We start from the raw sequence: 27540 nt of genomic DNA, 5'->3' as shown, positions 1-27540 counted from the left end.
ACATGCGGCCCGTATATGGCCAGCGTTGAATCGAATCCCATTCTGCTAGCATACATTTTATAAGTTTTGTGAGTTTATATCTGGATTGTTTGACTGTCTCAGAATCCCTAGATTGAGAAATTTTATTAGAAAGGATTAAGGAAGAAAATTAGTTAAGTAGGTATTTACTTTTTAGAAATCAAGTTAGCTTCGATTATTATAATATACCGTTCCCATTTTTTGTGTCTGGATGAACGTCTTTATCTGTATTATTTTATCAACCTATTGGTCGGGTCACATCCGCACGTGAGAGCCTCTGGACTGGCAGACGAACCACACTAACCACTAAACCATAGCTGTTGTTAAACCTTCACACTGAAATGCTAAACTCGTTTTAATCGAGTGACATTTGAAAAGCTGACAGAATTTGTCTATAATATTTGTATTTGTTTTACAAGGGACAGAAGCCTAATATATAATTTTAATAACATAAAAAATGTCGAAAAGACGAGGTTTAGACGAGCCTAATATGAGCGACACCGGGTTGCTGGTGACGGTTGAAGATCTCATAAATCAGGCTATGGGACCACCCAGTGTGAGCGATAGCTTCTTAATTCTACTTCTTTGTAGGTATTAATATTTTTAATTTAATACATTTTGAATATCAACATTTTAGGTGAACATGATAAATTTTAAAGTCATGCAAGCCGTATTACACATTTTGGCTCGCCAACAACGTTTATTAGAGCAAAGAGTAGAGATCAAAATAGCTGAAGTATCTCCACCACGACACAAGCTAAAGAAGCATAGTGAAGTAATTGACGATTCTTCTGAAAGTTCATCATCCCAAAGCCCAAGAGGTCGTATGTCTGGTATTAAGGAAGAACGTGAGCCTCGTAAGCGAGAGCGTGGTCAAAGAGAAATGGAAAGAGCGGAGAAGTTGGCCCGAAGAGCGCGAGAAAAGGAAGAAAGAGCTGCATCTAGGGAAAAGGATAAGGCTGAAAGAGCCACTTCGAAAGAAAAAGAGAAGGCAGAAAAAGCTGCTTTGAAAGAAAGAGAGAGGGCGGAAAAGGCATCATCTAAAGAGAGAGAAAAGGCAGAAAAAACCGCGTTCAAAGAAAGAGAAAAGGCAAAAAAGGCTTCATCAAAAGAAAGAGAAAGGGCAGAAAAGGCTTCATCAAAAGAAAGAGAAAGGGCAGAAAAGGCTTCATCAAAAGAAAGAGAAAGGGCAGAAAAGGCTTCATCAAAAGAAAGAGAAAGGGCAGCAAAAGCCCAGTTAAAGGCAGAAAGGGAGGCCGCCAAAGAAAAAGACAAGGAAGAACGTGCCGCTTCAAAAGAGCGAGAAAAAGCAGAAAAAGCTATGTCAAAGGCAGAAAGAGCAGCCTCTAAAGAACGGGAAAAAGAAGAAAAAGCTGCTTCAAAGGAAAGGGAAAAGGCAGAAAAGGCACAGTCAAAAGCAGAAAGAGCTGCCTCTAAAGAACGAGAAAAAGAAGAAAGAACAGCGTCTAAAGAAAGAGAAAAAGCTGAAAAAGAACAATCAAAAGCAGAGAGAGCCGCTTCTAAAGAAAGAGAAAAAGAAGAAAGAGCAGCTTCCAAGGAGAGAGAAAAGGAAGAAAGAGCCGCCTCGAAAGAGAGGGAAAAGGCAATTAAAGAGCAATCAAAGGCAGAAAGAGCTGCTTCTAAAGAAAGAGAGAAAGAAGAAAAAAATGCTCTAAAGGAAAAGGAAAAAGCAGATAAAGAACAATCTAAATCAGAGAGACAAGCGCAGAGAGATCTAGAAAAGAATGAGAAACAAGCTCAAAAAGAGCAAGATAAAGCAGAAAGGGAACAAAAAAAAGCTGAAAAGTTATCACAAAAGGAACAGGAAAAGGCTGAAAGAGCAGCACAAAAAGAAAAAGAAAGAATGGAAAAAGAAAAAAATAAGTCTGCCCAAAAAGTATGTACAAAGGGTACAAATTTTCAGTTTGTTTACTTTATTTTTTTATGAATCTAACTTATTCCATTCACAGGATAGAAAGCCTTCCGACTCTGGTATATCTATAAAAGGTAGATTTGCGATTATTTTGTTTTTAAATGTATCGTATTGCATTTGTATTTACGTATTTCTTGTTTTTTAGAAGTTAAACGCGGAAAGGACAGTGTTCTAGTCGGTAAGATTAAATCTATAGTATGTTATTTATAACTTAAGGATTTTATTGTAATAATTGCATTTTATTATTACAGTTGAAAAAGGTCCAACGACTTGGTCTGGTAAGACTTTCATTCATTTTGAAATATAGTTTTCGTATAGTATTAAATATTAAGAACAAAGAATTTTTTATTTTTTAACAATAGAATAAATACATACATTCTATTGTTAAAGATATAAACCTATAGGAATAGGTATGTTAACAAAAAGTTAAAGCATCCTAGAAAGCAACCTAGAATATGAGTTGTTTCTTACTGTGTACAGCAACTCAATAAATTCTAACATTCTATTTGGAGACTGTGAAGAAGGTCTTGTTCTTTCTTACCGAGCCTCAGATGTCCTTCCCGGCTGATTCTTCCTACAACAAATGTGTACAATCTCGGGCGGTATTTGTACGGCAGACAGGAAGTGGCCTTCTCATGGCCACGGGACGCAACATAACATCAGGTGAACGTCCTGGCCGTTTCCTGGTATTCTTGGCCCTAAGGCCAATCAGAGTATGTCGAGATTTATAAATTAGTTTTATGTATGTAGATACTCAGGGTCGTGGTAGTATTGAAGTGGTGACTCAGTCACAATTTGCCTTACTGGAGGCGGCAGTGAGAGATTTGAGAGACATGGCAGCACCCCAGCCATTAGCCATGCCAGACAATGAGAAGCTTAGAAGTGATCTGGCGAAGGGACAGGCAACTTTACCAGACACAATGCAGGCGATGCAGGTTGGTCTCAGTGACGTATACAAGTAGATTTTCATAAACAAGGAAAAACAAAAGGAACATTTTAAAGCGAAAATGAATACAGGTTGGAACAGATGGCTTGGAACAGATGGCTTGGAACTTAAATATAATTCGATTATGACAACATCGCATTTAGAAAAAACTGATAACCTCTTTTTTTAAAGGTGTGGTAAATGAGATAAAGATTACCAAAAATATTATCTAAACTGTTTTAGATCGACGCCCGTGTCAAGGCAGCGGAGAGTGCTATCGCTCGTATGACCGGTCTGCTCACACAATTGGCTGCTGCTGGAGAACTGCCGGACGACCTGGGGCAGCAAATGCAGGAGATGCAGATGGAGCGAGCAGCTGCTGACATGCGGACTGAGGTTTCTTGAAACAATATACATATGTAGTGAATGATTCTAAAACATAATCGGTGGCGGTAAATGAAGTAGGTTTTGTGCTGCCGTCACTTGACCATTAAGCTCCGAGTCCGAGTTCTCCTTTGTTACATATGGCTATTTGTTCTGTACGGCTGTGAACCCTGGACAATTAACTAACCCGCCGGTGGTGCTATCGTTGCATGCTTCGTATAAGCTGGATCCAAAAGGGCTCTAATGAGAAGATTCTGAAACGAGTTGGAGTGATGAAAAAACTTATGCAGAACATTAAACAACGGAACAGTTGCGTACCTGGGCCACGTGTTGCGCTATGGCCGCTACCAAATCCTTCAACTAATTATAGTAGGTCAAATCCAGGGTATACGGCGTGTTAGTAGAAAGAAGAAATCATGGCTTCGCAACGTTAGGGAGTAGATGGGTATTGCAAATGCTGAAGAGTTGCTGCATCTGGCACAGGAGAAGACACGCTTCAAGAAACTGACGACCAACCTCCAGTAGTGGAGGAACCGCCACCGATTCTTCTTCTTGAAGAAGCTGTTGGAGGGATGTTCAAATAAATGAAACTCTTTGTTTGAAGCTATGTGTCATCTGTCTTTAATTGTTCAAAATATGAGCTTACAACGAACATAAAATTAATGGGTAATGGGGTTGCAAACAAAATCTAACTTAACTTATGTATAGGTTCTTGAATCTCAGTGACACATCATTGACACAGTGACAATCTATAAAGAATATAAGTGTAGTCGACCTGGTAGACATTACCAGAAATGAGAATTATCTTACAATTTATCAGGGTATGATAAACTAAAGAAACACCATTATTACTAACAGATATAATACAATTTATTGTAGGTGGATTTCTAACATTTGGTTTGCGCTTCATAACTAAAAGTTATATATAATGTTACGTTACATAACTCGTGCTAATATAATTTTCTTACAACTTTGGTCAAAATATTTTTTTAATAACAATAATTAAAGGCTTAGTGATTACATATATCCTGAGTTGACATACATGAAACAAAAGTTTAATTAATGTTAAATATAATAGATAAAATTCTTTGCAATAATAATTATGAATTAAATTTCTGCCAGTGAGTCTAAACAAGCGTATAAGAAATTAAAGATATGAAATGTCATATACAACAAAATGTTTTTCGAGTAGGTTCTTATTTTATACGTAAAAATTAAACTTACATTGCTTGTGTATTACAATGTTTTTCAATTGTTTACTATAGATTGTGCTGCAATAGCTAATAGCTAAGGATAATGCTGCATTTTAAGTAGGTAGCTAGATAGGTAAAACATTGATCTAACTAGCGACTGTCCAGACTTTAATACAAAAAAATATCATTCATGTATTATAAATCATTATTCATAAATTTAAACTATTCTCGACACTTGAACACACAAACGTTCTCACACAAAAACTATTTATTATTATATAAGCTTATTATATATATATAAAGATTTCATAATATTTTTTCCATGTTATGTGTCCTTTATATACTTCTTTCAGGATCTGAAAGCACGTCCATTACTGGCCCGTAAGTCGGTAATAATTGCTCCCTCGGCGAAGATATCAGAGGTCAGCGCACGGGGCACCATGGCCCCCCGCCCCAGTACTGCACCAGCGCCTCGACCTTCCGTTTCCATCATGAAGCAGCCCTCATCAAGAATATCCACTACCACTTTAGACCAAGGAGTAAGTCGGGATGAAATGGAGTGAGTTCCTAATTGTCAAGTTAATAATGTCTCCCAGATTTAAAAACAGTTTGTAATTAACTTCTCTAGGGGAAGGCGACCACTTACAAGACGAAGATTATAATTAACATATTATTAAGACATTATAAAAATTGCCTATCTTTAAGTGGCTGTTGACCACTTTGTAAATAAACTGTTTATTATTTATTATTATTATTAATCTTTGCGGCGCGTGGTATTGTATGGGTATTACAAAATTAGTATTTATAGAATTGAGCTTGCTAAAACAGCTTTGTAATGTATTTAACTTTAAATAATTTTCAGTGACGCTCTGAATCGTTTGCGCGAAGATCTTATAAAATCAATGAATTTGATGACATCCCGCGCTGGTGCAACTGCTGACAACGCTTTACACACCGCTAAATCTGCTTGTAAGCCAATATATAATACTCTTTCATGCAACCAATAATTTACCACTTACCAGTCCAACACTTTAAGAACTGTTTTAAGGGTAGTACAAGCAGGAAGTTCATCGTATATAAACAGAATAAATTGGGCAACTTTACCCAAGATTACTACAGGAAGTACTGTCGTTCCATTTTCCACCACTGTTAGGAACCTGGGCATTACTTGGGATACAACCCCTTGGCTGCCCCGAATTAACGAACTGAGCAGGAGAATCTTTTCTCCGCCTCACGCACTTGATAGCTTACGCAATTTTTGCCTCACTGTACTAAAATTTATCTTGCCCATTCTCTTCTTTCTATTTTTGATTATGCTTATGTATGTTATCATTGATTCATACTTGGCCAACGTTTATGCATGTATATGTTTGTTTTTTTATGATGTAACAAAGTGTGAATAAATGAATAAATAAATTGATATCATCCCTAGCGGGCTTAGTGGGCGTCTTGTGAGCAAAATGTTAGCAAAAGACCTAAATAATTACAATATTTAATTTCGATTGGATTCAAGAAAATTTTAACCAACAGCGGGTTCAACGGTCAATTGAATCGACACTCTCTCTCACTCTCTCTCTCTTTGTCTCTACGCAAAGACACAATTTAACATAACGATCTAAATTTATACTAATAAGTAATTTGAAACTAACCTAATCGACTAAAAAGGTTATATAACATGAGAAAATGTTAGTAGTTTTTAGTAAGTATATGGTTTATTAAAATAATACAGACTAAATATTTTACAGCCGATAAGGTGGACGTGGCAACGACTCTGGACGTCCGCATAACGACTTTGCACTCGCTGGCCGTCGACTACGCAGATCAGCTACATGGCTTCGACGCAGGCCTTTCCACTCAGGTAAATGAGTACTCAAAGTAAGTATAATATGTAAATTGAGATTATCAAGGACCAGAATTATTCAACCACATCCGCTTTTATTGAATACATTTCTTCGATTGTTATTTCGTAACGTGATTATGTGTTACATACAAATATTAGGAGTTATTAATCCTTTTCAATTAATCGGATTATTATAATGATGTACCTATTACAATGTTACCAACGTTAATTTGCTTTAAACATTTGATTAGGCGCAGATATTGCTATGTTATATTGTTATTATTTAATATTTTTATGTCAGTGGCATCGTCTGCTATCTAATTTATAAAATTCGCGCTTTTGTAATTAAACTCCTCCGAAATGGATCGACCGACGATCAAAATTTTTGTGCATTCAATTTTCTGTGCATGTTAGCTCTGCGAATTAGACAACACCTATTTCTCATCCCCCTACATATTAAGAGTGGCCTCTATTTTATAGTCGAAATTTTTTGTTTTTATTTTTATAACACAAATACAGCATATAAAAATACCCTCATTATCACCCATCTACGCCATTTTTTTTTATTATTATAGATACGTAGTTATTTTTATTACACTAAAAATGTTTCCTAGAAATTATATACCCAGTCCAGCCATAATTTATGTTACAAAAATGCATTTCTTGAATTAAGTAATTTAATGTAATATTATTGGAATGTATAACTACGTATTTATTACAACCTCGGCCATAAATAAAAAAAAAATTAGTGGTCACCTTTGGCTTTTATATTTTTTTACTCCAAGGGAAATTTCGCCACTGCTTGATCTAAAGATTTTTTTAAGAGACTCAATTCCGCCGTGTCGTTTAGAACATTTCGATGTCCTCTAAAACTACCCATAATTTGAGCCGGTTGAGATTTGGGCTAGATAAAGATCGGCCTTCAGCTCTTATAAAGTCCGGAACGTTGGTTTCAAACCAGGCTTGAGTAGAAATAAGTGTATTGCTGAGAAGTTTCACAACATGATCCAAGACTGTATCTTGACACACTTCCTTTGTTTCCAAACTAAAACAATTTCTTCAAATCCTTACGACTGACATTACCTCCTTTACATAATCACCTTCTTGGTAAGGAGACATTGTAATGAGTATATTTATATACTTATATACTTGGGACGTATTATTTTAGTATAAGTTTGTGTATCGACGGCAACCGAACTGTTCGTTGTGGTACAATATATTGTTTGTACGTGTGCCAAATTCAAAATAGTTAAAAATTAAAAAAAAATATGTATCAGTATTTATGGCCAGACTAGTTTTATGGCAAAACTACATTTTCCGGTTCAGCTAGTTTAGAAATAAAAGTTTCAATTGTTTTAGATGCAAAGCTTCCGTGAGCAAATGGTACAGATGCGCGGTGACTTACAAGGAGGTCTGACATTGTTGGAGACAGTCAATAATAATGCAGAAACTGCAGGTTAATTTACAAATTCAGTTTATTTGATGGTGTGTCGATAAATCAAAGACACTTCGAAACAAAGAGAAACAAAACTTCTCATTTCAAATGTGTTTTACAATATTTGTAATATACTTGTTTATTCTTTTTTATGTGTTGTCCATGTAATATTTGCCTATGAATGTCTGGTATATATGATCTAGTATATATTATACCTAGATACACGATGTTAGTTATTTCGAATATGTATTTGCGAGTTGTTCCCACGGGAGTGTAAGTGCGTGCTCCTATTTCATAATGTCTCCTGCTGATAGAAGACAAATCTTTGTTTTTAATTTATTTTAATATTATTAATTATCTAAGACGAAATGCGTCAACTAACGTTGTGATTTTGAAGCGGTTGTGGAGCTTACGAGCCGGTATCAAGAGCTGGTGACTGAGCTGGAGTCTACATTACACTCTCATCGCGCACTCACCAAGTTGCAGACGCAACTGGCTGATGAACTTAGGGTTTGTATCTTACTTTATCAAAGAAGTAATTTAATTGAGATTTGATACATATAACTTGAATCGAGCGTGTTGAAGTTCCCAGTTACTTACTTACTTTAGTTTACTTTAATAAAAACACAATCCATGTCATATTGTTAAGCTATGTAGCAATGTCGAGTAAGAATTCTTTTTGTTGTTTTGCTTTATCGATATAATATATTTTTTATTACTTTGTGGAGCTCTAGTACCTGGAAAAAGAGGAGAAGCACCAAATGTTGCAGTGGGGGCTCATATTGACAATCTTTGTACGTCGGACCCAGCAAGAGAATATTTAAATAATTATAACGCCTCTTTGAAAAAGATGCCATTCACCGAAAAAGGAAATGATGAAAAATTGTTGTAGGAATTTATGGCGAAAGAATTTCTACGAGAATAGGTTTTTACGTTTCAAACAAAGTGATATTCCTTTTTTGTTGCAGAGCCTAGTCGAGTGTGTAGAGTTACTACGTGAGCAGAAAGCTGACAAAGATGAAGTTGCCGATGGTCTAAGAGATAAAGTGGGTTTATTATAATTATTTATTTTTAAGAATGTTATTCACATCAAAGTGGTTACGCGAAATTTTTTTTTTAGGCTGACACGTCTCGTCTCGCCGGTCTTCTAACGGAGACAGAGTTCGCTATGGCCCGCGCTGATTTAGAACGAAGGCTGGCCGTATGCCATGACAAGTTCCAGAGGCAGGATAATGTCTGGATGGTCGGTCATTTTTTTATTTACATTACGGGTCTATTCAACGAGGAAGTTTTTGTATTGTTAAAGTTTTATTCTTAGACTATCATTAGGTTCTTTCGATACGATGTAAATGGTTAAATTCTTCTAACAATCATCATAATCGTACTATTTCAGACAGCAGTGAAGGACTTAAATAAGATCTTAGAGGGCAAATCAGAGATCCTCGACCTACTGTCATGTCGTGATGAAGTGCAAAAGCAATTGCAGCTGCTGCATGACCGTCTGCAGGTTTTGGCCGCTGTACTAGGAGAACCAAAGGTTTTTGTAATACACTCTTAGACTTAGGATAGAAAGATGAAAAGAAGCTGGGTCTGAATTTGGTATCTGACTGGCTATATAGAAGTTCTTTGGCTCCGATAAGACCAAATTGACAAATGACTTCGAAATAAAGATGCGTGAAATTCCTTCTGCTCTTGCACTTGTATCACATGCTGGATCATGTTTAACCAAAGTGCAATGCGGATGGCCAAAACTTAACTCCACAAGTACTGTGAAATACTTAGGTGTCATGCTAGATAGCAACCTTAATTTTCAAGATCATATTGATCTACGGACAGTTAGAATTAGAACATTGATTTATATATTCAAAGTCTTGAGGCACATTGCTAATCACACATTAATAAAAACCGTCTATTTATCACTATGGTAATCCATTCTGGGCTGTTGTATATCTTCATGGGGTGGCTCCTCAAAAACACAACTTTTGATGGTAGAGAGAGCTCAGAGAGCCATTCTCAAGGTTAGCGCTTTTCTTCCCTTCAGTTATTCCACGGCAGACATATACAAACATAGAAGAAGAAATAAGAATAGAAGGTACTCCCTGATCGCCAAATCTTCATTCTTGCCACAATACTACGCAAACACTCACTTCTCAATTATGAACAGCACCTCAAAGATAATAAGCGTAGAAAAAACATAGTGTGCCATACAAAACCCTTTCGCACAAGCTTTGCTCAGAAATTTTCTGTTTTTTGAGAATTACTTATAGAGTAAGGTCAACACTTTCCTCTCCATATGTCCCGTAACGAAAAACGAGTGCAAGAAGACGGTTCCACTGTGGCTACTGGACCTAAACTATGAGGTTACAGAAAAAATGCTAACCATAAATAATAATTGAGTATAAAGTTTGACACAAAATTTTATGTTACATCAATAATTCAGTACACACACAACATAGACACACACCCACACAAACATATACCCCATGTGGTTTCCTTATAATATCTACATTCCTTATGTACTATTATAGATACATATATGTATTTATTTTCTTCTTTTTATTAACGTTACAACCTACTATAACCTATTTTCTATTATTTATTATCTTTCGCCGACCCGTAGTTGTGGAGGCCTGATGACCTGTAAGTCAGGTGCTCTAACCTTTAGCAGGCATCAGTCTCACATAAACAATCATTTTCCCTCTAAAGAAGAATGACAATTATTAACATACATTAATAAATAGTTGTAACTTATCAAGTATGTAGTTTTGTAAGAAAATAAAGATTGTTAGTTAAGAACGATACATGTATCGTACAGGAGTAAAAAGGTTACATTTGGGATAAATGTACATGTATCGAGTCTGATTCCAGGCGGCTGCGGTGAAGCGGCAGTTGGCAGTGGGGGCTTCCTGCGCGGCGTGTGGGACAGCGGCGCTTATGTCTCCTCGGGACGCCACCCGTGGTGCTCCGCCCCGCTTGCCCGCTCTACGCCCGCCACCTGCCGGAGCTCCCTCTAAGGAGCCCTGCTTAAAAGACTGGATGCCCCCCGACCTGCCCGATGATAGGTGAGCGCCTTCGTTTCATCCAGACTTATCAACGCATTTAACACGCCGTTATTACAATTGTTAGGGTTTGTGTTATTTATGTTAAAGAAAGAATTATATCACGACTACTTAAATAAAACCTTCAAAGAAACAAATACACAAATGTTAAGTAACGAGATAACAAATGCATCAAGTAATAGGCATGTTTGCCGGCGATGGTGTGGCGGATCCCACACTTTGGTGACGGAGAGTACGCGGCGAGAACAGGCCAATGCTGTGGTGACGGAGGGCGTGCCTACTAAACGATACACTGGCTACGGAACCGATGGACGGGTTAGTGGACTTTTATTGGACTTTGTATAATCCCTCGTCCAAGTACTGCTGAAATCATGCTTGTTCAAATTACGAATCTAAACCAGAAATTGTGAGTGTATCTCACAACTAAACAAACAGAAAAACTAGTGTTTTAACTAATTAACCTGATACATAAATATGTTTGTTTTTTAAAATTATCGGTTTTATATAATACAATTTTGGATAAACGATACCACAGAGTGTAAATAATAACCCCTTTCAACGAGTCTTTCGTAATTATTTTTTCATTAACAGATTACTTATGTTTTTTTTATGGATAGCTTTATATGATGGAGGAAGAACTGCAGCCCTGTGTCGAGTGCAACCAGATAGCGCAAGAGAAATGTGAGGTTTCGCCGCTTGACATTGGCGCCGGGGACCAAAGTTCGTAATCCTTTCATAAGAATTGGGTGATATTAAATTATATTTTTTCAGGTAGTACATTACTCTTAATTAAATTTATAGATCCCGAAAGAGAAACGGTGGTAAACATTCATTTATCTGGAATAAATGAATAAAATATATTTTGTCGATTATGACCAGTGGTTGAGAAATTAAACATTTTAAAGAATATTTTGTCTTTATTTTAGAAATAAATAGATAACTTACATTTGAAAGCGTATTTACATCTTAGCTGCGTCTAGAATAATTTAAATAAATATCTATTTTCTACATAAGAAAAATTATAATTAAAATAAAGCATTTGTTATATTATACATACAACTTTGGATAAATAGTAGAAGAAAATTCAGTTTATTCGTAAAAATATCAATACATACGCAATAAGTTGTTCTATATGTTTTTATATAGTTACTTTTAGTACAAAAAATTTTGCACACACGATTTTGATTGATGACGATTTTTCCACAAGACAAGTTTTATGAATTACTAGGTTGCCTAAGAATTGTTTTAAAAGAATTGTTTGTAAAAATTAATATATGGGAGAATGTTTGAATAATATATTTGTGTATGTTAGTCGATTAGATCAGTAATAAAAGCGATCGGATCTTTAAAGTATTAATTCATTCTGCACCTTACTAGATGGAGGGTCATTTCTATTAGAATATATCGCCTCACACCACAATTTTGATTTATTCCCTAAAGAGGCATGGCAATACTGTTTTGTTAAATATTTTATTTCTATCACTTAATATTATTAAATAAATTAAAATCACTCACAAAAACTTACAATACAATCACATTACAATTAAATTACTAGTAATAAATAATTTTCTAAATTAAATTATCTAAAATTCACACCTGATATTCTGATATATACTATCTAGATGTAGTTCTATATGTTGAATGTCATATCCAATTTCCGAAGGACTCAGTTTTTGGGTACAATTTTAACCATGTGTCAAAAATGGTATCATAATCCGATATTACATAATATATTAAATTGATAGTGAACTACTGGCCCTCACACTGAAACCTTGAGCAGTTGTGGTCTCTACTGGCTGCCATGACGTCTCCAAGTTGATGTGCGACCGCAGCTGCACTAGCACTATTCCCTCTCGATATCCTGAAATTTACGCATTAACAATTATTTACCTACCAATTAATCAATCAATCAATTTAGGACTAAGGTTCATCATTAAATATAAGTATCATCAAGTCATATCAGTCAACATTAACGAAATATTTATGGAAACATTAACGGAATTAATCTTTCCGTTAATCTTAAGTCTCATAAGTTTTCCTCATACTTTTCCTTTACGTCAACTGTCGGGTACTTGACCGAGTTTTTTGCTGTCATTTCTCCGGAGACCTAATACGGAGCTCAGGTGACGCGGCAATAACTTTGAACGAGAAGGGCTCAACATAGTTCCGCTTTCACGAAAAACGAGTTTGTTATTCGGAAAAATAAACATTATTTAGGTTGAGACTTCATTTCTCAAAAAGACAAATGTCACTTATAAGAGAATAATACTTTAAATAGACATTACATTGTAGTATTTTCCAAAATATTCACAATAAAACGATAGCCGTACATACAATAAACTTTAAAGTAAAAGTAACATTATTTTTGTTTCTATTTTGTTGATTACCTACACTAGACTAAAGCTGAAGGGTTTGGTTGGTTTAACGCGCTAATCTCTCTCTATCCAGTTTATCCAGGAAAACTTTAGGCTGTATTACATATTTTATGACTGCATTAGCGCAGAGCACAACTAGTATAAATAAATAAATAAATAAATATTATTATATGGGTTTGTGGATAATAACATTTATCAATTGAAAACAAATCAATTAAACGTCAAATATCAGCTATATAGTGGATTTCATTAGAATCGGATTTTTGTAGTTAGTCATAAATTATTTCCGCAATAATTATCAAATTGAAAAATTCCTAGCAACTTGGAATGCCAACCACTTTCCCTTTCTGATTTTATGTAACCGAATACTGGGTGTTGGCGGCGTGCTGTCTGATGCCGCTTTTTTAATTATGTAATACCAATTGACCTCTATATATAATAAATATAATAAAAACTGTGTTCTATTGTCGTGTTTTATTTAAAATTATTACCTAAAAAATATATTTCAAGCTGCTTTATAAATAAATAATCAATGATTGTATGCATAGCCTTTGCGTGGCCATTCGAATAATTCGTGAAGAAATTACAAATAAAGCATTTCACTTTTCTCCATACATTTTCTTCATTATGCTTACGACGGTTTCAATGAATTCCAAGCAATTTTGCATATAATTTGACTTACTTGTTCACTGAATTATACCAAACGTTATACGTATCCAACTATGCAGGAACACATTTGTATTATTAAAGTATTTTAATATATAATTATACATATTATTATTATATTTGGCTTGATGTTATTACGGACGTAATAGAGCTCAACGCGCGCAGGTCGCTTTAATATTGCAGCAGTTTTATATCGATGGCTATAATCACTAGTGTAAAAATAATAATTACTACATATATAGTACAATAATAATAGTTTATATTTTGTTTTTTTTCAGTTTTTAACTTAAGGTTTTATTAGCTGTCCAGTGAAGTTGCTACTTCCAGTATATTATTGTGAAAAAAGTATTGTTTATGATTAATTGTGTTGATTTTCAAATTTTTAATCATTCGATTTTACAATTGTATTAGTGGCACGATTGAATTTAGTATAACTCTATAAGTAGTAAAATAAAGTGTTTTTACGTGACAAAACCATTTTTAAAATAAAATTTAAAACGTAAGTTAAAAACTATTTTAGAAGGAAGGTAAAATATAATAAATAAAATCTCTTTTTACATAAGGATAATAGTAAACCAAATGGTACGTAATAAATTATTGTTTTTACGATTGCTCTCTGAATAAAAATATGTAGGTTAATTGAGAGCGCGATATGTTCTTATTAAAATTTAAATTATATAATGATTATTTTATTGAAATGGTTTGAGTTTGTTTTGTAACCACTTTCACAAAAATTGTCTTCGATTTTTATATTATACAATCTGTTTCTGTATTTATCCAAAAGTAGTGGACAATGCCTAACTGCACCACTAATAGAGGGCAAATCTTTATTTTTATTATTTTTTATTAGTAATTACTTCTGTGGTCATGTGGAACATGTAATGTAAGAGTGGCGGAGAGTTTATTGCCAGTTCTTCTCGTCCGTTCTAAGCCCTTGATTTGAGAACGGGCAATAATGTAACATTAGAAGTATTTAGAATTTAATATGTATTTCTTTATTAAGTTTACATTGTAATACCTAAATTAATGACTTTGAATGTTTTGACAAAATATGCGTCTAAGTAGACAACACATGCGCCATACTTGAAGTGTTTATTGACCTTTAGAAAGTATAAATTACGTGAGACATAGGTTTACTCGTTTTAAACTTGTCTTTAAGTTATCGCACCTCAAGATTTCTCAAACATAAAAAAATTATGTGCTTTGTAAATGCGACTTGAATGTTAAATAAAAAAATCAGTAGCGACTACAGTCTTTTCTTAGGGATGGTGGGGTACAATACATTGGAAACAGGACTTATAGTCGGCCTACTATGTACTGAATGTCTTGAGTGCGCAACCCAAGAACTGTGTTTCTTTGTACTTATGGGATAAGTGCCACGAAGGCTCAGGTTATTTGCGATAACAAGAGCAAGAACTTGTCTGTTGCATAGATCCCTGTTCAAGGACGTTCCGCCTACCGAATGCTGTCTCCGACACTATCGACATATTTATATGTTCGCAGAGTGAATTCACAGTAGCGATATTGTGTATATTATGTGTTTAATATTAATATTAAAATATAATAAAGAACTTTCTTATTTAATTTTTATTTATGTTATTATTATTATATTTTTCTCGACATTTTCGTATATGCATAGTCTGTAAGGGCAAAAAATGTATTTCTGAAATAAATAAGTCATGTTTCCTCACGACGTTTAAGCGACTAAGGCCAACGCTGCTCTGCGACTTGATTGTATCTGACAAATAAACAAATGTACTTACATTTTTAAGAGGGACTCCATTTTCTTTTCCATGGCGAACATGGAGTCGGAAGGCTGCGACGTGAGGACTTTACAGAATGTGAATTTGGCGCACTGCGAGTCTCTCCAGTCTGTCTGTTTCACCAGCTCCATGGCTGCTGCCGTGAGAGAAGATTGCGCAGGCGTCGTTTCTATATGTTGTAGGTCGTCGGCCATGTCGTCTCCTAAAGCTCTCTTTACACTTCGCCGCTGTCTCACATTATTAACAACCTCAAAAGGTTCGTAGAAGCTCAGAGAGTTACGTTTCGTTCTATCATTACCGTCAGGAGACATAACGACGTATACATTTTCACTCGGCATCTTGTAGTTGTCATCGTAGAACTTTTGCCTGCTTATAATTTTTCTGTCATAGTCATAGACGGCGCCTCCGAATGACCTTTTGTGTTCTTTATCTACTTCATCAGCACTGTTGTCGGCGCTACGCATTAGGTTGACGTCCAGAAGTCTGCCCATGGCGACCGCTCCCAGCCCTAAAGCCGCGCCACTCGCCATTAAACCGAGAGCTGGTAACATTCCCGGGGCTCCGGCGGCAGCTGCGACACCAATTTTATCTTGAGCATATCTTTGACTTTGAATGGAATTGCTAGGGTATAATCCTAGGTTATGGGATATTTTTTGCGTAGCTTCCACGAGTGGATCAAATACGGGCTGTGTCACTTTGGCGATGGGATCTATCAAAGGCTTTGTGAATTGTTGAACGGTTTGACTTGCAGTGTTGATAGTGTCCTTCATGGAGTCAGTGAATCTTTTCCACAGGGATGGTTCTGGAATACGCTTGACATAGCCATATCCATATGGGTGTTTAGCTGGGCTGTGGTCATAGTAAGAAAATTTATTATATTCGTCTTCGTAGTACCTGTTGGCGGAGGGGACGTTTTGACTGCGCTGCTGATTGTATCCGTTTATCGGTTCCATCGGATACGGATGAGCGCTCTTTGGCACTACACTGGTGTAGTAGTTGATTTTTCGTTTGTTTTCGTAATGTTCAATATTATCCCGAGTGGCCTTTGCCGGTTGAACACCAAGGTCAGGGTGGGCATACTGAAGAACTGGGTTTCGTACACTTTCATCAAAACTGGGCTTAGCATTTTTGGGAGTGTACAGAATTGAGTTAGGGAAATTGGAATCTCCCGGATGCTGCAACATACGCCTTTGGATATGGCTTTCCGCATAATCTAGATCTCCAGTGTGAGCTCTAGAACTTCGTCCGCTGAAATAGTCGCGTTTAGATTCTTGTTCATTAATTTGCTTTATATATTCAATTAATTTTGAATTTGCTACTTTAGAATTATCCGCTTTCGTAAATGGACCATAACCTGGTTTAATATATTGCGTTTCTTTTTTTGATTTGTATGGAAATGATGGGACAAACTCGTCATTATCAAATTTGATATTGTCAAATTTTGTAAACGGCCCATCTTTAGGTTCAAAGTTATCTTCCTTAGTAAACGGTCCTAAGTTTTGTGCGGGGTCAGCGGCTACTAAATCGGGATAAACGTCAGCCTCCGGGATAGCCTTGGGTGGAGTGTATCCTTCAGGATAAGGAATAAGTTCTCCATTTACTACGCGAGCATTTCGCCATATTTTTTTATCTGATTCATCATCTGGCATTCTAACCCCTTGTATTTCCGGTATACCATCGTCGCCCAGGGTTAGTATTGATCTTCCTCGTTTGTTAAACTTTTCAATAGCCTTCTTAATGTACATAGGTTCTGAGCTAACCATAACTGGGTCGGGAACCTTATATGACTTGTTTTCACCTTCAGAAACTTTAGTGCTAACGACTTCTATGTACACTGGATTCCTATCGTTTTTAATAACTGGATTGTGTGGATCAAATCTGTAACTTTTGATGGGTCCACCGTAGTCCATAAAACTGGTTGATGTTATATATACCTTTTTATTTTCCACTTTCTCATGATTATCGTATGTGGGATAATAGCTTGAAGTTTCTGGGTCTGTATCAGGTTTGCCGCCATTTTCTTGGATATGTGACTCTGGGTAGACTGAAACTGGAGACCAGTTTCCATATTCCGCTTTAATGTCACTCAGTTCCTCATGCTTATTGCGGTTTATATAATAGTCGAAACCAGCTAGATCACTATTTACAGCGCCGAAATTTAATTTTCTCTGATCTCTTGCCTCCGTTTTGTTCTTTGTATCATCAGTTGCATTGAACTTGACGTTCGGCAATGTAGTCTTAATGGGAAGCGTTGTTGGAGCGGTAGTTGTGCTGCTGGTTTGCGTGGAAGATTTTCCATCCTTTTTCTTAACTATCAATTGCGTAAGATGTCCTTGTTTCGTTCTTACATTGACGGTTTGTGTATCGTGTGGGTTTAAGCTTCTGGATACTTTTAGTTCGGTGCGAGTGGTCCTTGATGGTAAAATAGTGGTTCTAATGGTTTTTGTTGTAGTTGTGTTATCGTTGACATCGGCGTTTACGGCGCAGAACAGCCAAAGTATGGCGCATATCCGTATTTTATTTACGGGAGCCATCTGAAATGAGAAAACATTATTTTATTGGCTTTGCAATGGACTAATCGCCTTTATAATAATATTTATTATTAATTCAAGAGGTTCTGTATTAAATAATGCCTGTTCATTAAATTGTGTGATTGGCAAACATTTTACGTCAATAAAGTATTGATAACTCTACAAATTATTGTGACAAATATATTGAGGTGCGCGTGAGTGGACAGAAACATAAAGTTACACAACACATGGTAATAGAGTCGTTACTTTCAACTTTCGCATGTGTGCAGTTATTTGTTTGAATTTCGTTTGTTTCCGATGTTTGAACTATGTCTTAGTTTTTGTTGAATATTAATTTCAATATATGCTTAACTATTTTGTATCCTTTCAAAACTGTCAACACAAAATAATGCGACAAAACACTCTATCAGAGTAGAGTTAAGAGTAAAACTATAAGCTAATGCATGAAAATTAATTTGATATATCAACAAAACGTAGAAATCTATTATTGCGTCAGCACTTTAACATTTCTAAAAATATTTGCGAATGTAAATAATAAATAGGTTAAACAATTTAATAAAAAAATATATGAACAGTGAAGTGGAAACGAATCCATTCATTTCCACTTTCACTGTCGGTAGAAAAGTTGAGATACGTCGACATTAAAATGTTAAGTTGAGACTCTTCATATCAAGTAATCGTTAATAGGAATCAGTATTTCGTTAAGTTTATATCGTTGTTATCGAAATTACCTTTGCGTATATGTACACTATACGTTTTAAAATACGAAGAAACTAAACGAAAATATGCCAAATAAATTAAGACGCGTATAAGCGTTTTTTAGCACACAGAATGATTATGATATAGATATACCTAGATAATAAGTTTTTAAAGTAAGCATCCGCAAACCCATTGTTGTTATTTGAAGTTAATTTGACAAAACAGACAAGATAGTGATATGATATGAAGAAACTGGAATATGGTAATATAAATTTCTTCTATTTTAATCTCATGTCAAATACTTAAATATATGAATTGGATTAGACAGTCCCCGATTGGGTTTTACCGCGACGGCGATAATTCACGAGTTATTCTCGCGATTACGTATTACGATATGTGCAATGCCACCGAGTGTACTAAGTGTAGTATACATATGCTTGGCATATGTACTTGTTTTATTAAAAAAAAACAACGTTATATTGATATTTGTACAATTCAATGTCAAATACATACGCACGTAACAAAATATATTTTGTATGGTAAAAATTCACATTCTCACACAACAATACTATTCATTCACATAATAATCATATCTTTTAGAAACGCATATCACGTTACATAAGAGAAATGCTTGGACACATTGTATATTAAAAAAACATTTTATGGCGAAAGTTTTTTAATAATATTCATTTTCAACTTTTATAACTCAAAAGCTTGACATTTCAACATATTTCTTTTTTGTCGGCATTTAGACGAATTAGTCAGTTAGAAACAATTTAGTTTTTAACGCTTCTCAAATTTTGAAATACACATATGTACTTCTTTAAAGGTTTTTTCTATGTTGGAACAAGTAATGTAAATTTTTTGTAATTTAAATTTAGATTATTTAGGTTTTTATGCTAATTGATTGAATTATTATTACTGTAGAATAATTTGGAGGCAAATAGAAACACTAAATGCAGAAGTTTTCTTTCCCACTAAATGACTATCGATTTTTGCAGAACAGCAATAATTGAACTTTTCTCAAACAAAATAAATCCACAATAACACGTTATACATTTGAACATTTTTAATATACTGTAGAAATATAAAGGCACATTTGAGTTCCATCATTTAGTAAAAGCCGTAAATTAGTGCCGCTCTAGTAATTGCAGTTGGAAATGCTACACTTGGACAAATTAACCTCATTCCGATGTTTGTATTGTTAATTAGCGATAAGTTTCAATTTATTGTGGAGGGCCACCGTGAAAAGTGAAAACATTGCTCTATTTATATTGTCATGCGATTTAGTACTAAATTAAACAAAACGGAGGACTTTTTAAATATAATCTAACTTTCCAACTATAATTTTTTAAATTAGAATTGGTAGTCCCTGAGATTTGCACGTTCAATAAAACAAAGGCTATCTGTCTTTCTCAGTATTACTTAAATTATTATTGTAAAATATTAAAAATAATCTACCCGTACATTTGTTTGTATATAGGTATATTCGCTCATCGTGAAACCAAAACTGAAAGTTTAATATCGAATATCACGCATCGGTAACATATAAAGTAATACCTTTGGCAAGTGTTTAATGAGTAAGCATTACCGGCAACTTGTCTCGGATTACCGCCGAGATTTCACTCTCCATGCTACTCGGATATCGAGGCCATTCACCTTGCCAAGTTCCAACTCGATCGTACATAAACATGTCATCCAGCAGAATAGTTTTTAAACTGAAAAGGTCTGGAGTATGATGTGATCAGAAAACTTATCAATACAAATCTACACTATACTCCATAATGATATGAATTGTGTAACGAAAACAAACTTGAATGTGAAAGCATAAGAATGCATTTAATTATTTATATCCTGCATGTACATAGAAAACCTAATAATAATAACAGTCACAATATTCGTAGTAATCGAAATCGTAAGAGACAGATTTGTTAGCGTAGGGAAATCAAGCAACACAAGTAAAGTAGAACACTTTGTTCGGTATTTAGTTGCTGTTTCAGCAGTTCGCAGGTCATTAGTGTCAGGTGGATTTATTGTGTTCCAATCGCTGACGCAAAGCTTCCTTCTATACAGTAGATGTAGCAATCGAGTTGCAACAGTTGATTGTTTGAGGTCCGTAACCCGTACACTGCATTGCTTTGTTTGTTTCATATTCCGTTTTAAATGTTTTTCATATATTAGCTATCTTTTATAAATTCTAGTTATTTGCTTCGTTTAATTTATCCCACATAATTAAACTAATACCGTAATTATTTCTATCAACACTCTATCGAGATTACAAGTTTGATTACTTCTACTAATTACGACTTCTAAAATTATTATATTAGGATAAGATTTATTTGATATACTAAGCATCCCGTATATAAAAATAAGAATAGAAAAAATACATCCTCAATAAAGAAAATTATAAATATGCTTTGTACAAAGGTCTAATTTTTTATTTAACATTTTCTTCTTCCGTCAATGTTACATCATACAGCCGTATTTGGAGGAAGCCAAGTGTTCAAATACGGCTGACAGTTCGCCTTGACCTAATGTCATCACAAGGATTTACATCTTATTATTTTGCTTCTAACTTACTATTAATTTTACCTTTTTAAATATGTATTTTTTATACATATTACTATTAACAGCAGTGTTAGCCTAATGGCTTAATAATGCGACTCTATCAAATCAAATCAAAATTCATTTATTCAGTTTAGATGCATCTTAGGGCATGCTTATGAATGTCAAGAACTCTCATCCCTGAGGTCGTTTGATCGATTCCCGGCTGTAGACTTTCTTGCGATGTGCGCAGTTACAATTCGCTCTTACGGTGAAGGAAAACATCGTAAGGAAACCGGCTTGCCTCAGATCCAAATTGTTTTCGGCGTTCTTGCCCATTACATAAGAAATGATCATGAAACAGAAATCTGAGGTCTAGACCTTCATGGGTAGCGTCACTGATATTATTTTTATACAACAAATTGACCAGGAAGCAGGTATTTCTATATAGACGTATTATTATAGAATCGGAATTGATCGCGTTCGTCGACGAGTGAAAGCGTTGCGTCACGTGCGTCCGTACGACGTACCCACACATTATATTGTTAGGTATATTGCGAAGCCAATCATTAAGAGAGTGTTTATAATATATAGTCTAATAACTTTGTAGTAATGCTTAAATTTTCGATAGTAACACTCAACTGTAGTATATGAATTTTACTGTGGAAGTTAAATTATACAAAATGAATAAGGAAATTGACTTAAGTTCATCTTCGACCAATGTTTAAAAATGGTATTGTTAATGTCTGTATCAAATGTGTGGTGTGATATGTGGTCGGTCTGTTTATTCTTAAATTTATCTTGAAACTTTCCGTTCATCATGCACCGTAACAATACAAAATAAAGGCACTTCTTATGACAGTGACGATAACATGAGTTTTAAGAACAGTTCTCACAGTCTCCAACTTACAATCATGAGTGCTATGCATAATCCTCGTCTCATTAGCAGCTGTCTTATTAGCTATTAGACATTATTATTGTGAGAAAAATTTTAAAGCTTTTCACATTATGCATACTGTAATAAAGATTTTAATTTCCTTCGAGTTATATTATTTAAATTATATCCTTAAGAAATTAATTAGATCAGTTAGTAAATAGAGGTATAAATATCAATTCGTGAATCTATAAAAGAACAGTATAAAAAACAAATAATTTTACACTACTTTAAACTTTATAAATGTAATCGTGTTAATAATGCGGTTCAAAACAAGAACATCTGGACTATATGTTTACGAAGACTCATTACCATATCAATCAATCTTTATCTCCGTGACAATGCAGCTATGCTGTTTATCCTCACGGATAAATGTCAAAGCAATTATTTTAAGAATTATTTTTAATCCACAACCTTGAATTAAAAGCTCCTGCAGATAAAACTATACAAGCTTTATCTATAATCTCCATAAAACAGTCCTTTCGTAAAGATTAGTTGTATTTATTTATTTTAACTTTTATACAAAGACCTTTAGGTACATCAATTACAATCATAAACATTACCCGAAAATATTTTGTATGTAGTATTTTTATGTTTTAAAATGTACAGATTTAAAAGCTTAAAAATATTTGATAAAACAATAGTATTAGCAGAGATTCTTTTTTATTTTCATAGATTGAAGAAGTATGTAAACATTTTGTATCTTCGTTATTTTTGTTAATACATTCATCGACTTTCTTTTGTATTAATAAAACTAGTGTTGCGTTAAATAAAAACCTGCATTAAATTATACCGGCACTTGTAAAAATGTCAAAATGATTTATTTACTGATAAAAGTCATAACAAGTAACGCCCGCTTGTTCCAAATAACTTTTACAACGTTGATAGTTAAGATAATATCATTAAATGTAATCTTTGTACTTTTAAAGTAAGTAAAATATCAATAATGTTGTCATTGATATAGTATTTCTTTTGAATTGAATTGGTAAAAATGTTTTAAATTGTCTAAACTTTAAACATCGGTCCCGATGACTGACTTTGGCACTCTATACCTGTAGTATGCAGCAGCATGCAGCATACCTGAAGTAGTGACAAAGAAAACTGAATATTGAATTGTCCAAATTGAGCCAAACTTGTGATAAAATGAATAATGAGTGCTTTAGTTAAAACGGTGCAATTCAATCAGGTGAAATACAATACGTTTTGGCACAAAAAGTAAAAAACTTTAAGCTTAATAAAAAGTATAGCATAGCCCCCACACTAGGACTCCATAGCGCCTTTCCTTTTGACATGTTAACAATACTTGACACAATAATTTCTACATAACACTTAATTTTATAATGAAACTTTTGCACGATAAAAATATTTTCCGTTTCAGCATAGGACAGGTTGAGATGTAGTTTAACAGTGTTAGGAATACATAAATTTCTAATTAGGGCTAAGTCTCGACTCTGAATCTTTACCTTTTTCACAGTTAAGTCTTTCATCCAATTATTATTTTATTTATTTTTATCCTTAAATTATTTCCTGACCCACAAATATCTGGTTATTCTATGTGTTAGTAAATATTTTTAACAGTTGGTATTTATCAGGAATCCTCTCCATTAAAGGATGAGGCCGTCCTTGCCATCTTTCTCTAATCTGATAATTGTTTTATGTCATCAACCTATCAAGCGTAAGGTATGCCTCTGTACCGTTTGCCTGGTGGGGCTCTCCATGTAGTTACTGTTTTCGTCCACCTGTGATCTGTAAGGCGCGCTGGATGACCCGCCCACTTCCTGTTCTTTATTTTATCAATTGCTTTGGTCTCTGATCTTATTTTTATGTGGCTTATCTTGTCTACCTTTTTAATGTTAAGCATGCTCTTTTCCATGCCTCAATGACATGTATTTATATTGTTTTTTGTTTTATTTGTAAATTTGACATGCATATGTCAGACATGGAAAAAGGCTTGAGTCCATAACTCGTTTCTTAAGCATTATAGGCATATCGCTCTTAAATATTTCTTTACAACTCCAATATTTATTCCACGTACTTCTAACTCTTCTCTCTGTTTCTTGATCATCTGTATCGCTGCTGAATTCAATTTGTTGACTCAAATAAATATAATTTGCAACATATTCTAACTCGTCATCCAAATATATTAAGTACTTAATCACAACTCATTTCTATAAGACACGACATAACAAAAAGCATTGAATGGGAAAATGTTTAGTAATATTTGTTCCAGTTCGCACGAACACTTGCTCGCGACTCTTGCACAATCGATGTAACAAAGATTTTTAATATTTATTGAGTAGCTTTTGAACAAATGTATGTTTACCTATGTTTATCAAAAAGGTTAACAAATGTATGTGGCCTGATTGTGCCCTTATTTATATGAAACTGTATTTATCTTATTGAATTACTTAAAATATATAACGGAGTGAAAGTTAAATTTCAAGCTTATATATAAAGGCTGACAAAATTTATAAAATTATACAATGTTCAAAGATCGATTATCATTTAGAGGTATTATCGGGTGACAAAGATAGGTAACTTAATATTTTTAGTTAGATTAATTAATAAATTGCTTAATGTAATATAAAACTTTTTTCATATTAAGTTGATTTCCTTATGTTATGTAAACAATAACGTACGTTATTGTTACTCATACAATATAAAGGAGATATATCGGCCTATTTGTATTTTCTTCGGCCAGACGACATTAGTTCAAGTAAAAGTTATTCATCAAATCAATATTATAAAACTCAGAGCATTAGTTAGAGAGGATTGATAGGGCAACCTTAGCAAATTGCGAAATGTGTTTTGGCGACTTTAATTTATGTGAAATGCGACCCGCATGCGCAGTGCGTGTAATTTGTATTCAATAAGACTGCGCTTGCGTCGTCCTTGCTCCATCCTAAATAATAATGGCGATTGGGTAACACCACTCACTAGAATGCACTTATATGGTTTCTCCTGTCTTTTCAAAAAATGGGTATAAATGTGTAGATATAAATCTTTGTGTAGGCAGAAATTATAACAAGTAAGGCTTGTAACGAATATTTTAAGTATGTTAATCATAATTATGAATAATAAATTTGAATAAAACGACAACATAACACTTTGAGATTTCACCTACAAGTGGAACTTTTCTTTCGGAAGTGTGCGTAATTTACGGAAGAAATATTTAATTATAAATACTGAGTCATTGGTTTTAATTCAATACTTTTATATAATGTAAGCGTATTTTAACGTAATGTATGAATATACTGAATTAAAAAAAAATAGCTGATTTCGTCGTAGAATTAGGATAGACATGGGTTTTACTAGATCTTAGGCTTGGAACTGAAGATATTAGAATTTTATCAACTTCTGAGTACTATTCAAATATGGTAAATATATAGTAAAACAAACATTTCTTATTAACTGCATGAAGACATTTCTTTTAATCTAAAGTCTCTCATAATTAATATTGAGAAGTCCAGTCAGAAAGGAAGAAAGGTGGACTGTGAGATTAGTTACTCAACCTTACCGCTTGCAGTGTCCCGTCGTAGAAAGTGAAACTATCAGCGCGAGCGCATACTCCAACTATGAAACACTCACAATCCCGGAGCGAATTAGCACTTGGGAAAACTGGATTCAAACACGTTAACACTGTACAATGGTTAGTGCGGCGTTCCGTTTAACGCGTCAAGTGCGACTGTGGCGAGGAGAGAGCACAGCGCGCCTCCACTGTTGTGTAAGCCATGGCGATCGCAAAGAAGGGAGCTGTTGCATAACGCGATAATTGAGCTTTAGAATTAACGAATTAATGAACGATGAAAAGATCTAAAATTTTGAGAAATTAAGAGAATGTGATGATTTTGAATTTTTTATGAGAGAATCGCCTTTTTTATTAATTTAGACAACCTACGTAACACTTTTTTTTTATAGAACAGGGGGCAAACGGGCAGGAGGCTCACCTGATGTTAAGTGATACCACCGCCCATGGACACTCAATGCCAGAGGGCTCGCGAGTGCGTTGCCGGTCATTTAAGAATTGGTATGCTCTTGAAGGACCCTACGTCGAATTGTTTCGGAAATACTGCAGTCGGCAAATAATATTATAATCAAAACGGCAATTCAAATGATTAACAGGCTAGACATTAATATATACAGAGAGAATGTGTGTGCCATATCCCTATATGAGTAGTATTGATTAAAGTTTTATAAAAAAAATAAAGTAATAGTTGGAATTGGTTGTCTAGTGTTGAAAAAAGTTGTTGTACAGTGCAGATACCTGGTTAAATAATGAATTTTGAGTATAGTTATGAAATGTAGGAGGAACTGTGAGCAGTTTTCAATTTTCTGTCCTTGTCGAAGGAGAATTAAAAGTTATACATAGTAGCAATTGTAGGCCTCAATTGCTGATAGAGGACAAATCTTTGTTTTTATTTTATTATTACCTGAGACATGATGTTGAACATGGTGTAATGGTTGCAGCTCCTTACAAACATTGTGTCAACAAAAAAGTTGGCGATTAAAAAGAGTTTATTCTTCAGTTCTTCTCTTACATTCTACGCCCTTGATTTGAGAACTGGCAATAAATGCAAAATTAGAAGCAATTCATGTATATTTATTTTTGGCCTACATAAGTATACCTGTAATATAATTTGTTACCTATATGAATAAATGATTTTTGACTATTGAATTTTGATGGAGGAAGACGATACCCAATATTCCCGCCATCTTTTTGCTCTGAAATGAATAATGTTTAAAATGTTTTAATTTTCAATGGGCTTCTTATAGAAAGGCCACCATATAAAACTCACATATTTAAGGATGCTCCTGACGTAACAGCACAGTACTTTTACGCTCTGTGTGTCATTAAAGGATGGGCTGTATGTTAATAAAACCAGGAGATTATGATACATTTTAAGTTATAAATACTCAATATGTGGTTCACCTTTACCTTGTCACTATCGTGTTATTCTATAAATTAATCCGCCATTTATGTTATAAATGAATAATTTGTAATTTCGTGATAAGCTTATAAATTCACATTTTTAAAATATTTATTAGATTTTTTTTTTTATAATATTGATCTAAGCGCCCGGAAAGCCCTAAAATACGAAAGAAAAGATGTAGAGTTGGCAACGCTGGAAGTGAAGGCCTCCTTCTTCCGCTTGTCACACAGCTATCCCTTTTATCCCATATCTGGCGGCTCTTCCTTTTTCACATTGGAGCATTCCAAGTAAGGTTCTTTTCACATTTGTA

At 34.4% G+C, this 27540-nt stretch overlaps 2 protein-coding genes across 2 annotated transcripts; one reads left to right on the top strand and one right to left on the bottom strand.

Annotated features, from left to right (window-relative positions):
- The first annotated feature begins 472 nt into the window (after positions 1 to 472).
- On the top strand, positions 473 to 11696 carry LOC110991918 (uncharacterized abhydrolase domain-containing protein DDB_G0269086). The gene is made up of 19 exons (XM_022257506.2): positions 473 to 574; positions 656 to 1915; positions 1989 to 2025; positions 2097 to 2129; positions 2203 to 2229; positions 2702 to 2886; positions 3120 to 3272; positions 4807 to 5012; positions 5316 to 5422; positions 6199 to 6311; positions 7653 to 7749; positions 8126 to 8238; positions 8697 to 8774; positions 8849 to 8971; positions 9122 to 9265; positions 10597 to 10790; positions 10970 to 11102; positions 11405 to 11507; positions 11589 to 11696. Exons 1-19 carry the CDS (start codon positions 476 to 478, stop codon positions 11639 to 11641), a joined length of 3258 nt encoding a protein of 1085 aa, XP_022113198.2. The 5' UTR covers positions 473 to 475; the 3' UTR covers positions 11642 to 11696.
- On the bottom strand, positions 11690 to 25979 carry LOC110991934. The gene is made up of 3 exons (XM_022257533.2): positions 25817 to 25979; positions 15592 to 18125; positions 11690 to 12648 (listed from the first exon to the last, which is right to left on the bottom strand). The coding sequence occupies exons 2-3, from the start codon at positions 18123 to 18125 to the stop codon at positions 12537 to 12539; spliced, it is 2646 nt and encodes an 881-aa protein (XP_022113225.1). The 5' UTR covers positions 25817 to 25979; the 3' UTR covers positions 11690 to 12536.
- Positions 25980 to 27540: the final 1561 nt, after the last annotated feature.

Source organism: Pieris rapae, chromosome 19 (genome assembly GCF_905147795.1).
Source record: "Pieris rapae chromosome 19, ilPieRapa1.1, whole genome shotgun sequence".
In the NCBI taxonomy this organism is placed as follows: domain Eukaryota; kingdom Metazoa; phylum Arthropoda; class Insecta; order Lepidoptera; family Pieridae; genus Pieris; species Pieris rapae.
Note: the sequence above shows the minus strand (reverse complement) of the source record. Positions and strands in the feature narration are given on the sequence as shown.

What these genes read in the sequence shown, in the direction of transcription:
- LOC110991918 (XM_022257506.2), top strand. Translation starts at nt 476, where the DNA reads ATGTCGAAAAGACGAGGTTTAGACGAGCCTAATATGAGCGACACCGGG. An exon ending in ACACACCGCTAAATCTGCTT is followed by an intron (nt 5,423 to 6,198) that starts GTAAGCCAATAT and finishes AATATTTTACAG; the next exon opens with CCGATAAGGTGGACGTGGCA. An exon ending in GGCAGGATAATGTCTGGATG is followed by an intron (nt 8,972 to 9,121) that starts GTCGGTCATTTT and finishes GTACTATTTCAG; the next exon opens with ACAGCAGTGAAGGACTTAAA.
- LOC110991934 (XM_022257533.2), bottom strand. Translation starts at nt 18,125, where the DNA reads ATGGCTCCCGTAAATAAAATACGGATATGCGCCATACTTTGGCTGTTC. An exon ending in ATGGAGTCCCTCTTAAAAAT is followed by an intron (nt 12,649 to 15,591) that starts GTAAGTACATTT and finishes CGTAAATTTCAG; the next exon opens with GATATCGAGAGGGAATAGTG.